The sequence below is a fragment of the Odocoileus virginianus genome, chromosome 30 (assembly GCF_023699985.2).
Source record: "Odocoileus virginianus isolate 20LAN1187 ecotype Illinois chromosome 30, Ovbor_1.2, whole genome shotgun sequence".
NCBI classification, from domain to species: domain Eukaryota; kingdom Metazoa; phylum Chordata; class Mammalia; order Artiodactyla; family Cervidae; genus Odocoileus; species Odocoileus virginianus.
In genome coordinates this window covers 41,730,918-41,741,906 of record NC_069703.1, presented here as the reverse complement: position 1 = coordinate 41,741,906, position 10,989 = coordinate 41,730,918, and the positions used below count along the sequence as shown (strand labels likewise).

At 57.6% G+C, this 10,989-nt stretch overlaps 1 protein-coding gene across 1 annotated transcript; it reads right to left on the bottom strand.

The window, feature by feature from the left end:
• Positions 1-238: 238 nt before the first annotated feature.
• On the bottom strand, positions 239-10,625 carry TINAGL1 (tubulointerstitial nephritis antigen like 1). Its single transcript, XM_020882783.2, has 12 exons — positions 10,550-10,625; positions 9,693-10,016; positions 8,698-8,761; positions 4,480-4,572; positions 4,159-4,273; positions 2,909-3,032; positions 2,673-2,823; positions 2,350-2,539; positions 2,193-2,238; positions 1,800-1,923; positions 846-891; positions 239-737 (listed from the first exon to the last, which is right to left on the bottom strand). The coding sequence occupies exons 2-12, from the start codon at positions 10,006-10,008 to the stop codon at positions 597-599; spliced, it is 1,410 nt and encodes a 469-aa protein (XP_020738442.2). The 5' UTR covers positions 10,009-10,016; positions 10,550-10,625; the 3' UTR covers positions 239-596.
• Positions 10,626-10,989: the final 364 nt, after the last annotated feature.

Here is a 10,989-nt window from a genome sequence, read left to right as displayed (position 1 = left end):
TTCCCACGGGCGCGCATCTCTCTGGGGGCCAAAGGCCGTGCCATCCATGTCCCACCCACAATGGATCAGTATCCAGGGTCACTGACAATTCAGGCTGAATGGAGGCTAAGACTTCTGGTCCCCCGACCCCCACCCCTGCCAACCAGCAAAGCCTCAGGCAGTCCTTTCTGCTGTGCCCCCATATGCCACTCCAACTCTGGCCTGGATTTCCACGCCCAGAAGTTTCAAGATACCATAGTTACCAATACTTTTTTTTTTTTAATTTTAAAAGAGTGAAAAGAAAAATAAATATCTTTGAAGAATAAAAGTACAAGGGTGGGTGAGGTCGTGGGCTGGAGACTGGGGGTGGGGCGGGGTGTCCTGGCTTCGGTGATCCTGCTTGGGGGTCTTGCTCCTCCCGGGCCAGCCCCTGCCCAGCCCCGCTGGGAGGTCTGGGGGCTCCGGCCAGCCCGCGGCTCCCAGGCCGGGCGCTGCGTCAGCGGAACCGCGCAGGGATTAGCCCCCTGGCGCCTGGAGTCCCGTCGGGCGGACGGGCAGGCGGGGCGGGGGGCTGCCGCCCCACGAGGTGGGCTCTTCCCGGTGTGGTGCCCGCGGCCTCAGTGGTGTCCCATGTCCTCCATTCCCACGCGGCCCCAGACACCCAGCACGAAGCTCTCGATGTCGCACTCGTTGGCGCCGCGCACGATGCGAAAGTGGCCCCTCTCGCCCCAGGCCGGGCCCCACGAGTTGGCCGCCGTCTGGGAACGCAGAGGGGGCCGTGAGCAGGGGAATCGCGGTGGGGGAGAAGGGCAGGAGGGCGGGGGGAAGGTCACAGTGGCCGCAGGGGGCGCGGTGCCGGGACTCACCCAGTACTTGACGGTCCTCCCGTCGGGCAGCGTCTCCTCGCCCCACCTGCCGGGCAGAGCCAGAGCCACAAGCGCGCTGATTCACCTACTTTGAGGAGCTCCCGCCCCGCTGCGGCCTTCCCTAGCCAGGCCCCTGTTGCCTTTGGTGACTTGGCGCCCCTCAGGACTTGGGCAGGTCTCTGTGCCTCTCTTCCCCAGGCTTCCCAGGTGGCGCCAGTGGTAAAGAATCCCTGGGTGGGGAAGATCCCCAGGAGAAGGGGATGGCTACCCACTCCAGTATTCTTGCCTGGAGAATCTCAGAGACAGAGGAACCTGGTGGGCTACCATCCATAGGGTTGCAAAGAGTCGGACAAGACTGCAGCATCTTAGCACCGCCGGCCACTGTCCCTCTCTGCACCTCCCTCAGTCTCCACATCTCTAGGTCCCCCATGGGGCACAAAGGGACATCTGGGGGGAGGGGGTGAGCAGAAAAGCCTACACCTTCCAAAGACCCACATGGCAGGGAGGGCACACCTCTGCCTGCCCTCCATCCTTACCTGGCTGGTTGAGGGGGGTGAACAAAGTACATTTTATCGGTTGGACTATTGAAATCAATGACTCTAGCATCTCCTGTTACATCAGTGGGGGAAACTGAGGGCTGGAGGTATAAGTCAGTGAGTCAGGCAAAGCTGGGACAGGCGCTGAGCTGGGGAGAGGTAGAGCAACTCTTGAATCTTTGTCTATATTTGATTTGGAGTGATTTCTCCTGGTGTGTAAGGAAGGAACTGTTCTAGAACACTTTGAAAGGCCCCTAACTCTTGGTGTGCCCCGAGGCAAGTACCTCCTCTTTCTGAGTCCCAATTTCCTCCTCTTTGAAATGGAGCTTTGCAGAGAGGTGGTAAGGATTCAAGGCAGGTTTAGAGCCCCCAGGGCAAGCCCTGCTGCCCCCAGACCCCTGCCCACCAAGCCCCTTACCCTGTGATCTTGACCGAATGGGTCCCATGCCGGCGGTATCGCTCCGGCCTCCCAAGGCTCACTGGTGTGTGGCTGTAGATACCGCTCTTATATAGGAAGAAGTCCTCATGCACCTCCATGAGGGCTGTAGGCAGAGGTCAGAGGAGGTGGCTCAGCCCATCAGCACAGGCAGTGATGCCCAAGGCTGGAGATACATGCCCAGGTCCCAGACCCTCTCATACCAAGGCTCTAAGTGCCCCCTCCAGGTGCTGCTCCTGAGGAGAGGACACAGTCCCCCACTCCTGGCCCCAGTGGACTTGCTGCTCAGGGTGATAGGGACCACCTGTGCCACGGTGCCCAGTCTCAAGCAGGCACAAGCTTCGGGCATCATGGGGCAGGATGGGGGGCATTTACCTTGGACAGGACCATTCTCCATCAGCTCCTTCATGATCTCCTTCTCCTGGAGGGTGAGGGGGTGGGGAGGAGAGGATCCATCAGGCATAAGCCTCCAGCCTTTGGTCAGGCTTCCAGCTCTCTCCTGCCTGTGCCCCTCACTCAAGTGCAGACTTACGTTGGAGCCGAGGCGGTAGGCAGGAGTGACCTGGTAGATGTCATTGGCATGGACATAGCTATTGGGGCAGCGCGCGGTGGCCTGGCGTTTGCCCCGACCCATGGCCCGACTGTGCATCATGCAGGGGGGTGCGGGGACAGCCTCGTCCCGCCCATGGCCGGAGACTGGGTAGCAGTGGTCAGACACAACCCTGCAGGGGCAGCGGGAGGGAGCAGGGACAGAGTGAGCATGGGGCAGCCTGGCCCAGGCCCTTCCTGCAGGCTCTTGCTTCCTGAGACCCCTGCCTTACGCCCTCTTCCCTGTCGGTGCCCCCTGCTGCTCACCCTCTACGGCGCAGGAACCACCAGGCGCCATCCAGTCGCCCACCACGGCAACCCTGCTGGTTGTGCGTGTCACAAGACAGCAGGTTCTGGGGCGACAGGACGGGTGTCATGTGCCCCAGAGAATGGATTGAGACTCGATCGGATGCCACAGCTGGTAAGAGAGGTAGAGGGGCTGTCAGGGGGCTCAGGCCTTGGCCCTCCTTTCCCACCTGGCCAGCCCCTGCCCTTGAACCTACCTGCTGTGGAGAAGGCCCAGGAGCCTGCACAATTGCCCTGGTCTAGAGGGTCGTGGATCAGGTTGGGCCACTTCTCAGAGGCCTCGAAGGTTCTGGGCAGCACTTCCCCTGGACCCAGCACTGTCTGCAAGGCAAAGGCCACTCTTGTCTGTCTCCTGCCTCTGCCCCAGCCTGCCCCTCCGGGGCCCTAGGCATGGGAGGTCTCCCAAGTGTCCAGAGCCTTTGGCAATTTGATCTTGAGCTCACCAAGACGTGAGAGATTTGATCTGAGAGATTCCAGCAACCTCCACCTTGGCCCAGAGGGAGACCCAGGCACCATTTAGCGCCTCCTAGTGTCAGGTGGGGGGTGACTAGTCCTGTTTACAGGTGAGGCAGCTGAAGCTAGGAACAGGGAAGTGACCGGGTCGCTTTCTATTCCGGCTTCTTTCCTCCTCTGCACCTTCTGATCCACTTACATCCTTCTTTCCACCAGGACCTTGGGATTCGGGCCCCAAAGGGCAGGGGAGGAAAGAAGCAGTAAGGTCTCGTGACTGGGCAGGCTGCCAAAGCAAACAGCAGGAGGCAGAAAATAGCCAGAGGCCCCAGGGAATAAGGGCAGGGGCAGGGTCTGGTCACCCCAGCCTTGAGCTGAACTCCCTCTGCAGGGCGGGCCTCTCCAGCCAGACACCAGCCCCTCCTTGCCCGCCACTGATGGACAGAGCCTTCGGCAAGTGGCCAGCCCTGTCCCACTGAAGCTCCCCTTCCTCACCCTTGGAACTGTCCTGGGTCTGGTTCCCATTCCTACCTCTAGAGGGTCCCACTAGTGGGAAGGGAGAAACCCCCTCCTCCCTTGAGGTTCTGCTGAGATGGCATTTGTTTCCGAGAATTGCTGCTCTCTGGCCAAAACTGGGGGAGTGCCTGTCCCTTCCTTCCCAAAATACCAAGGTGACCTCCTGGCCCTTTGGGGCCCTGACCCCACCATACTGGGACCAATGACATTTTTTCCCAAGCTGGGGAGGCTCGGGAAGCCAGGGAGGGTGAGATGCTGGGACCACAAGACTCCGAATCTGAGCACCAGTTCTTGCAGTGCAGTCTATCGAGTTATAGGCAGAAACTTAAGACCTAGAAAAGGGGAGTCACTTGCCCGCAACACACAGCCTATCGGTGGGGGACAGGCCTAGGCCCTTGGAGAAACAGGGCACAAGGTGCCAGGATCCCTGGGGTCATAGGCCAAGGGGAGATGGCAGGATTGTAGGCAGGGGTGAACTTACATGAATCTCATTCATGTTGGTGACGGAGGAAGATGGGCGGACAGTGCCTAGGCGGTAGCGAATGCCCTCATCCAGGGTCATGCCCCAGAAGGCACTGTGGTTTCCAGCCCGCCAGCTGAAAGAGAGGGGATGGAGGTCACAGATCTGCCAAGGCTGAGGGTCCTGGGGGGATATGCATGTGAGTGGGAGAGACGCCTACTGGCTGAGTGTACACATGAATAAGATCTGAGTGTGGGTGCCCCTGGCAGGACACGCCTCTTGGGCAGAAAGTACATCTGTATGTGCATGCACGTGCATGTGTGCCTGCTTCGGGCCTCTCACCCATAGTTGCCTTGGTTGATGGCCTTGATCATGTCTTCGTCCACCAGGCATGGTTCCTGGTCACACTCCCACTGCTCTTTCTCATGGCAGGTACTGGAAAAACAGGAGGGAAGGAAGAAGTGAGGTAGGGCTGGGCATCCATGGAAGGAGGAGGCCTTGGAGTTCAACATGTGGGCCTGAAGTTCCACATCAGCACCTACGAGAGGACCCCCCAGGTGATCCCATGCAGCCTGGTGGCTTTAAATGTCAATTTCAAGTTCATGATTCTCAAGTTTACATCTGCTTCGCAGGTCTCTTCCTGAACTCCAGATTCTAGGATCTTGACTGCTACACAGCCTCACCTCCGGGGTGTCTACAGGTTACACTCCTCACATCTCAAACAGAACTCCTGCTCTCCCCTACTCCCAGGCCTGTGCCTGCCACAGTCCTCGAAAACAGCCACTCCATCCTTCCTGGAGCGCAGGCCAAAAGCCTGGGAGGCACCCTTGACTCTTTCTCTCACGTGCTGACCTGATTCATTGGCAGATCTGTTGACTTTACCTTAAAAACACATCCAGAATCCAAACCGCGTCTCATTCTTTCCTGCAACCACCATGGTCCAATCACCTTTCACCTGGATTAGGCTGCAGCCTCCTCACTGTTCTCTGCTATTCAGCCCCGGGCCCCACTCCTTCAGTATATTTTTAACACAGCCACCACAGTGATCCTGTTAAACCCAAATCATATCATGCCATTCCCCTGCCTAAAACTCGCCGTTGGCTTCACATGACAGAATAAGAGCCAAACAAGTCCGTCCATGCCAACAAGGCCCTGCACGATCTGTCCTCTCTCTGGCCCCCTCCTCTAAGACCTGGTTCCTAAGGCCCCAGCCAGGCCGGTCCCCTGACCATTGACATGAGTTGTGCTCCTGCCCCTGGGCCTTTGAGCTCTTCTTTCTAGGGGGAAGCATCCTCATGGCTCCCTCTCACTTCTTCCAAGTCCTTATTCAAATGTCACCTTCTCAGGGCAGCTTGCCCTGAACACCCTATCTCAGCATCCTCCACCCTTCCTACCCTGCTTCCCTGTTTTATTTTCTCCTCAGCCTGTCATCACTATCTGACGTATTATATCTTTAGCTATTTATATTGTTTATACCTATTTCCTCATAGGCTCTAATGTCCTCGAGGGCGGGTATTGTTTGATATCATTAGTGCCCCCAAACAAACTCTCACATGTAGTAGGGACCTAACAAATATTTGTTGAATGAATGAATGGGGCAATATGGTGAAATGATTAAGGCCATGGATTCCGAATCGAATTGAGGGTTCTGATTTTAGCTGACCTTTCTGTTGTTTGCCGTTTAGTTGCTGCATCGTATCCGACTCTTTTGTGATCCCATACATTGTAGCCCGGAGCTTCCCTGGTGGCTCAGTGGTAAAAAAATATCCCCCTGCAATGTGGGAGACATGGTTCAATCCCTGGGTTGGGAAGATCCCCTGGAGGAGGACATGGTAACCCGCTCCAGTACTCTTGCCTGGAGAATCCCATGGACAGAGGAGCCTGGTGGGCTACAGTCTATAGGGTCGCACAGAGTCAGAGACGACTGAAGCAGCTACGCAGCAGCAGACTGTAGCCCTCCAGGCTCCTCCGTCCATGGGATTTCCAGGTAAGAACACTGGCGTGGGTTGCCATTTCCTTCTCTAGGGGATCTTCCCGACCCAGGGATCGAACCCGCCTCTCCTGCATTGGCAGGCAGATTTTTTACCACTGAGCCACCAGGGAAGCCCGTGTGACCTTAGGTAAGCTATTTAAAACTCTCCCTCAATGTCATCAGTAAAATGAGGATAATAATAGTACCAACTTCCAGGGATTAAAAGGCAAACTTGCAAAGTATTCAGCCCAAGGCCTGACCCATGTTACGTGCTCAGAAATTGTCATCTCCTATTATTGTTCTCAGCACAGGAACCCCGACTCCCCGCCCCCTTGAGTTTCGGACTCAGATCCAACTGGCCTTCTGACATATCCTCTGGGTATGTGAATGGCATCTCAAAATGGCTAAACTATCTCCCCCAAACCTGTTCCTCCCCCTAACAACATCCTCAACTCAGACAGCAGCACCTTATCTACTGGGCTGTTCAAGCCAGAACTCCGTGTGGTCCATGACGTCTCCACCGTTACTCACCCCGGCCCCCACCACCCACATCATGTTGAAGATTACTTTCTGCCACACACCTCCCCTATTAGCAGACCCCGCATCTTGAGACTCAGAATCCGCTTGCCTCCTACCCCTCCATCACCATCACCCTACTCTGGTCCCTGGACCATAGCAGTGGCTTCCTTACCAGCTCTCCAGCACTTTATAATTCCCTTCCCCCAGGACACACATCCCACTCTTAAAGCCAATGAGCTCTGTGAGCAACACACATCAGTTTGTGTCCTCCCTAAGTGGCTTCCCACGGCACTTAGAGCAAAATGCAACATCCTAGGCACAGCTTATGAGCCCCAGGGGACGTGGCCTGCATCTCCCCAGGCGTCTCTCCCCATTTCACAGCTCCAGCTGCAATGAGCTTGGTCCCACCTCCTGGCCTTTCCACCAGCCATCACCCCCCTTGTTCCCTCCTCCTGGGCCTGGGCCACTCATGTTCTCATCTCCCTGGTATCTGCCTAAACGTCCCTTCCTGAGTGGCCTTCCCTCGCCCCCATCCCACTCAGAACTAGGATCCCCTGTGGACCTCTGTCCCCCCATCACACCTGGAATAGGTTGTAATGACAGGTTTATTATTTGTGTCACAATTAGAGGCTCCTGTGCAGGGACAAGAAATGTCTGCTGCATACTGGCTGCATCTCCTTGACCCAGCACCACGCTGGCACATAGTAGGTCTCTAATAGGTGTCAACTGAACAGCTGAATTCTGTGAATTCTACAGTACTTTTCCAAGCTCATAACTCTGCTGTGACAAGATGCTGAACTTCGTCCTTCTGAGCCTGCCCGAGGCTCCCGCCTCCAATGTTGCCTTTTAAGGAGCCTCAAGGGGACAAGACCCAGTATGGCTGGGCTCTCCAGCCCCAGGAGCTGTGGGCATGTTCAGAGAGGCTCTTGTCCTTCCCCTCCCCCTCTGGCTCTCAAAGCATCCTTGGAGGGCTCCCAGCTTCTGGGAGGCCCCCAGACACTGCCCCACACCCTCCCTCAGGTGTCAAGTGCAGGGAACACAGCCAGAGCTGGACTGGGAGGGAAGTGGCTTGGTCAGTTCCTTCCTGCTGCCTCCCTCTTTTCCCGCCTCCCTCTTTTCCCCCAGGGCTGTCTGAGCAGGTCTAGGCAGAGCTGGTGGCAGCAGGTCCCAGCATTCCAAAGGGGGCCTGGGCGGCCAGGCCCGAGGGAAGGGACAGAGTATTAACCCCTTCATGTCCATCCTATCAGTACCAGCAGAATCATGCAGGTGTGCTCCATCTTTTGAAACACACACGGGTCACACACATTCAAAGCATGCACACGTGAGTGCACATGCACTCTCACCCTGACACATGCTGAAATGCATAAATCCTCACTCTCACTGTGACCCAGGCACCCCTCACACCAGTGAGGCAATGGAAACCACTTATACATCATGCATTCCTAAAAGTTTCCTCCCCCCAGAGGCCCTCTTAGTCCCAGAGCAGGGGGTGGAGTGGGTGCAGGGCCTCCTGCTCTAAGTCTTAGGGTCCCCCCTTATTTTCATTAAAGCATTCAAGGCTTCCCCCCTTGCATCTCGGGCCTTCGATTAGGGTAGTGGCATACCCCAACCCCTTCATCCTCTTGCTGGGAAGTGTGGGGAGGGGTAGGGGAGGAGGGAGGAGGGGCCACATTCCAGGGAAGGCCCTGCTACACTCTGGCTGGCTGCCAGTTCAGCCATCCCTGACCCTCATCCGGTCCAGGTCAGCGGATGCTGCAGTCAGAGGTTTCCTTCCTGGCACCCCCTTCTTGGACTCTCCCGTGACAGCGAGAAAGGCTGGGAGGGGAAGTAGCCCCATCCCAGGCAGGAGGAGCTGCACCTGAAGCCAGGCATCCAGGGTTGACTACTCCTGGGCACTGCTGTTGGAATGCTGGTGTAGATGCTGATGTGGGCCAGGTAAAAATTTCCATTTTACAGATGAGGAAACTGAGGCCTTGCGCCCAGCAAATAAGTGACAGGGATAGGATGTGAAACAAGTCTGTTGCCACAAAACCCACCAGGCAAGCCCCCTCCAAGTCCCAAATACTCACCAACGGTTACAGTTGTCCCAGTAGGTTCCCAAGACTGGATAGATGCGACCCTTGTGCATACATCCTGGTGGGAGGGAAGACAGGAAGAGAAGTGGAACCAAGACCAGGGACGATGGGCTGAGATGGCCAGATCCTCAGAGGTCTGGTGTCCTGAATCCTCCCAGACACACACACACCAGCCCTCACTGAAAGCAAAGCCAAGCTATAACTTAAGACATCTCCTGAGAGTCACAGATCAACTTCCCACTACTTGGAAGTTCTTCACTGACTCTAACCCAAATCCCTCTTGCTTCACTTGGATGCCAGCCACAACATTCCGTAGATCCTAGGCCAGTTAAATGAGCTGGGGTTTGGAGATGGGGAGTGGGACGAATATGGAAAGCCAAAGCCCAAAAAAGGTACATGACTTCCTTGAGATAACAGGTATGCAGTCAACTCCCTTGACAACCCAGGTATGCAGTCTCACACCTGCAGCCCCGTGGAATTATGGGAAGGAAGTCAAGTGATTCTCCTCTTGGATTGGGATGGGTGGATGGTGGTAAGGGCTGAAGGTAGGAACAGACTTGACCCACCTCCCAGGTGTGACCAGCCATTTCAGGGATAAGGAATCCTGAGCAAAAGCAGAGGAACTGCTAAAATGACTCTGACCAACGCTTGTGTGGTTTATCAGTCTGAGAGTGAGTCAGCAGGTGGGGCCAACACTTTCTCAGCCCGGAATACGGAGACAGGAAGGACTGGGAGAAAGGGCAGGTGGCTGCCCTTCTCCTGGGCCAAATGAACATCCCACTGACTGACTGAGGCGCTTTTTCAATCTTACTGGAGAGATTCAAGTTATACCAAAGTGAGAATTCGCAGAAGTAAAGAGAGAGGGGCGGGGTCTCTTTCCAGATGCTAGGAAGCCTCCCCTGGAAACATCAATGCATCAGCCTTGCTCCTGAGCCTTGCTGAGTTTTGGGCTTGACAACGCGACCCACCCCTGGCCGTCTGGTGCCCACCTTGGATGGGGGGGAAGGGGGGTGGCACGCCGAGGCAGAAATCCCAGAAGTCAGGGCAGCAGTCGGAGACGGTGCGGTTGCAGAAGAGGTCACAGTAACAGGTGACACCCAGGTAGGGCAGGGCGCAGTCGTCCGCGCGGCCGCGGCAACAGAGGTCCTGCTCCTGGCAGTACCGGCCCGCCGCGTCCCGGATGCCGCGCTGGTGCAGAGCAGGTGCTAGCTCCCGGCGCCTACGACCCCGCCGGGCGCCCACGCCCAACTCGCCGGCCAGCAGCAGCAACAGCAGGAGAAGCAGCCCCGGTGGACGGCGCCACATGGTGCCTCCTGGGCCCAGGGAGGGCAGAGGTCAGGGGTCAGAAGTGGCGGGCAGCAGAGATTCCCTGGCACCCCCGGGGACTGCTCTCCCCTGCTTCCCGGGGCTGCGAGTCTGCGGGGATCCAACAGGGACCCTGACTCCTGCGTCCTCTGGCAGGACAGGGGCAAGGAGCCACAGTCTATGTGCCCTGGCTTACAGGGCGGGGAGGGGGGCTTGGGCAAGAAGTGGCGCTCCTCTCTGACCTGCCAGGAGACCCTCAGGGAATGGGAGGTGGGGACGCTGGCATTCTTGGTGCCCCCCCAAGGCCACACCCAGGCCTCGAACCCCTCGTCTCCTTCGGTCCTGGATCCCTGCCCAGCCTCGGCCCTTGGTGGGGGTCCCTGACTTCGTGCCCTCACGTGTCCCTCGCGCTGTGCCCCCTCTGCCCGCTGCTACTCTCCCTCTCTGCCACCTGTCTCGGCCCCTCCGCCTGCCGGTCCTCCTCTCGGCTCCTTCTACCTACAACTCTCTCTCCCCCTCCGAGCCGGGGGAGAGGCCCTACCTGATGAAGGGTGTGGGCTGAGCCCCGCTGCCTCTCTCGCCTCCGCCTCCCCGCTCCCCGCGACCGCCGCGGGACACTCAAAGTCAAGTGAGGAAAGCGGGGCGGGATCGCTTTTTGTACCGCCCCGCGGGGCGCGCCGCCCCGGCCGGCGGAGGAAGGGAGGGGCCCCGGCGGGTTCGCACCTGGAATCGCCCCGCCGTAACCCCTGAAGCTGGGACTTGGGCAAAGGGATCGTGAGCACGTGACTGACCTTGCTGGGTCTCCCGTGGAAGCCGTTCCCTTAGGGGGCCAACTCCAACCGATGCAGAAACGCTTAGTGGTCTGCTGACCCTGGGAAGGACTGCCCGGTGGGCTTCGCGGTGGGGCCGAGGGGCTTGCGCCGACAAAGGAAGATTAGGGGCAGTGGAGTTCCGAGTCTGGGACCTAAGTTAGAGAAATGA

Excerpts from the sequence above, each read along its gene's own strand:
- TINAGL1 (XM_020882783.2), bottom strand. The coding sequence starts at position 10,008 with ATGTGGCGCCGTCCACCGGGGCTGCTTCTCCTGCTGTTGCTGCTGCTG. Across the intron at positions 4,573-8,697 it reads TGGGACAACTGTAACCGTTG|TACCTGCCATGAGAAAGAGC; the intron begins GTGAGTATTTGG and ends CTGTTTTTCCAG. Across the intron at positions 892-1,799 it reads CATTCGGTCAAGATCACAGG|GTGGGGCGAGGAGACGCTGC; the intron begins GTAAGGGGCTTG and ends TCTGCCCGGCAG.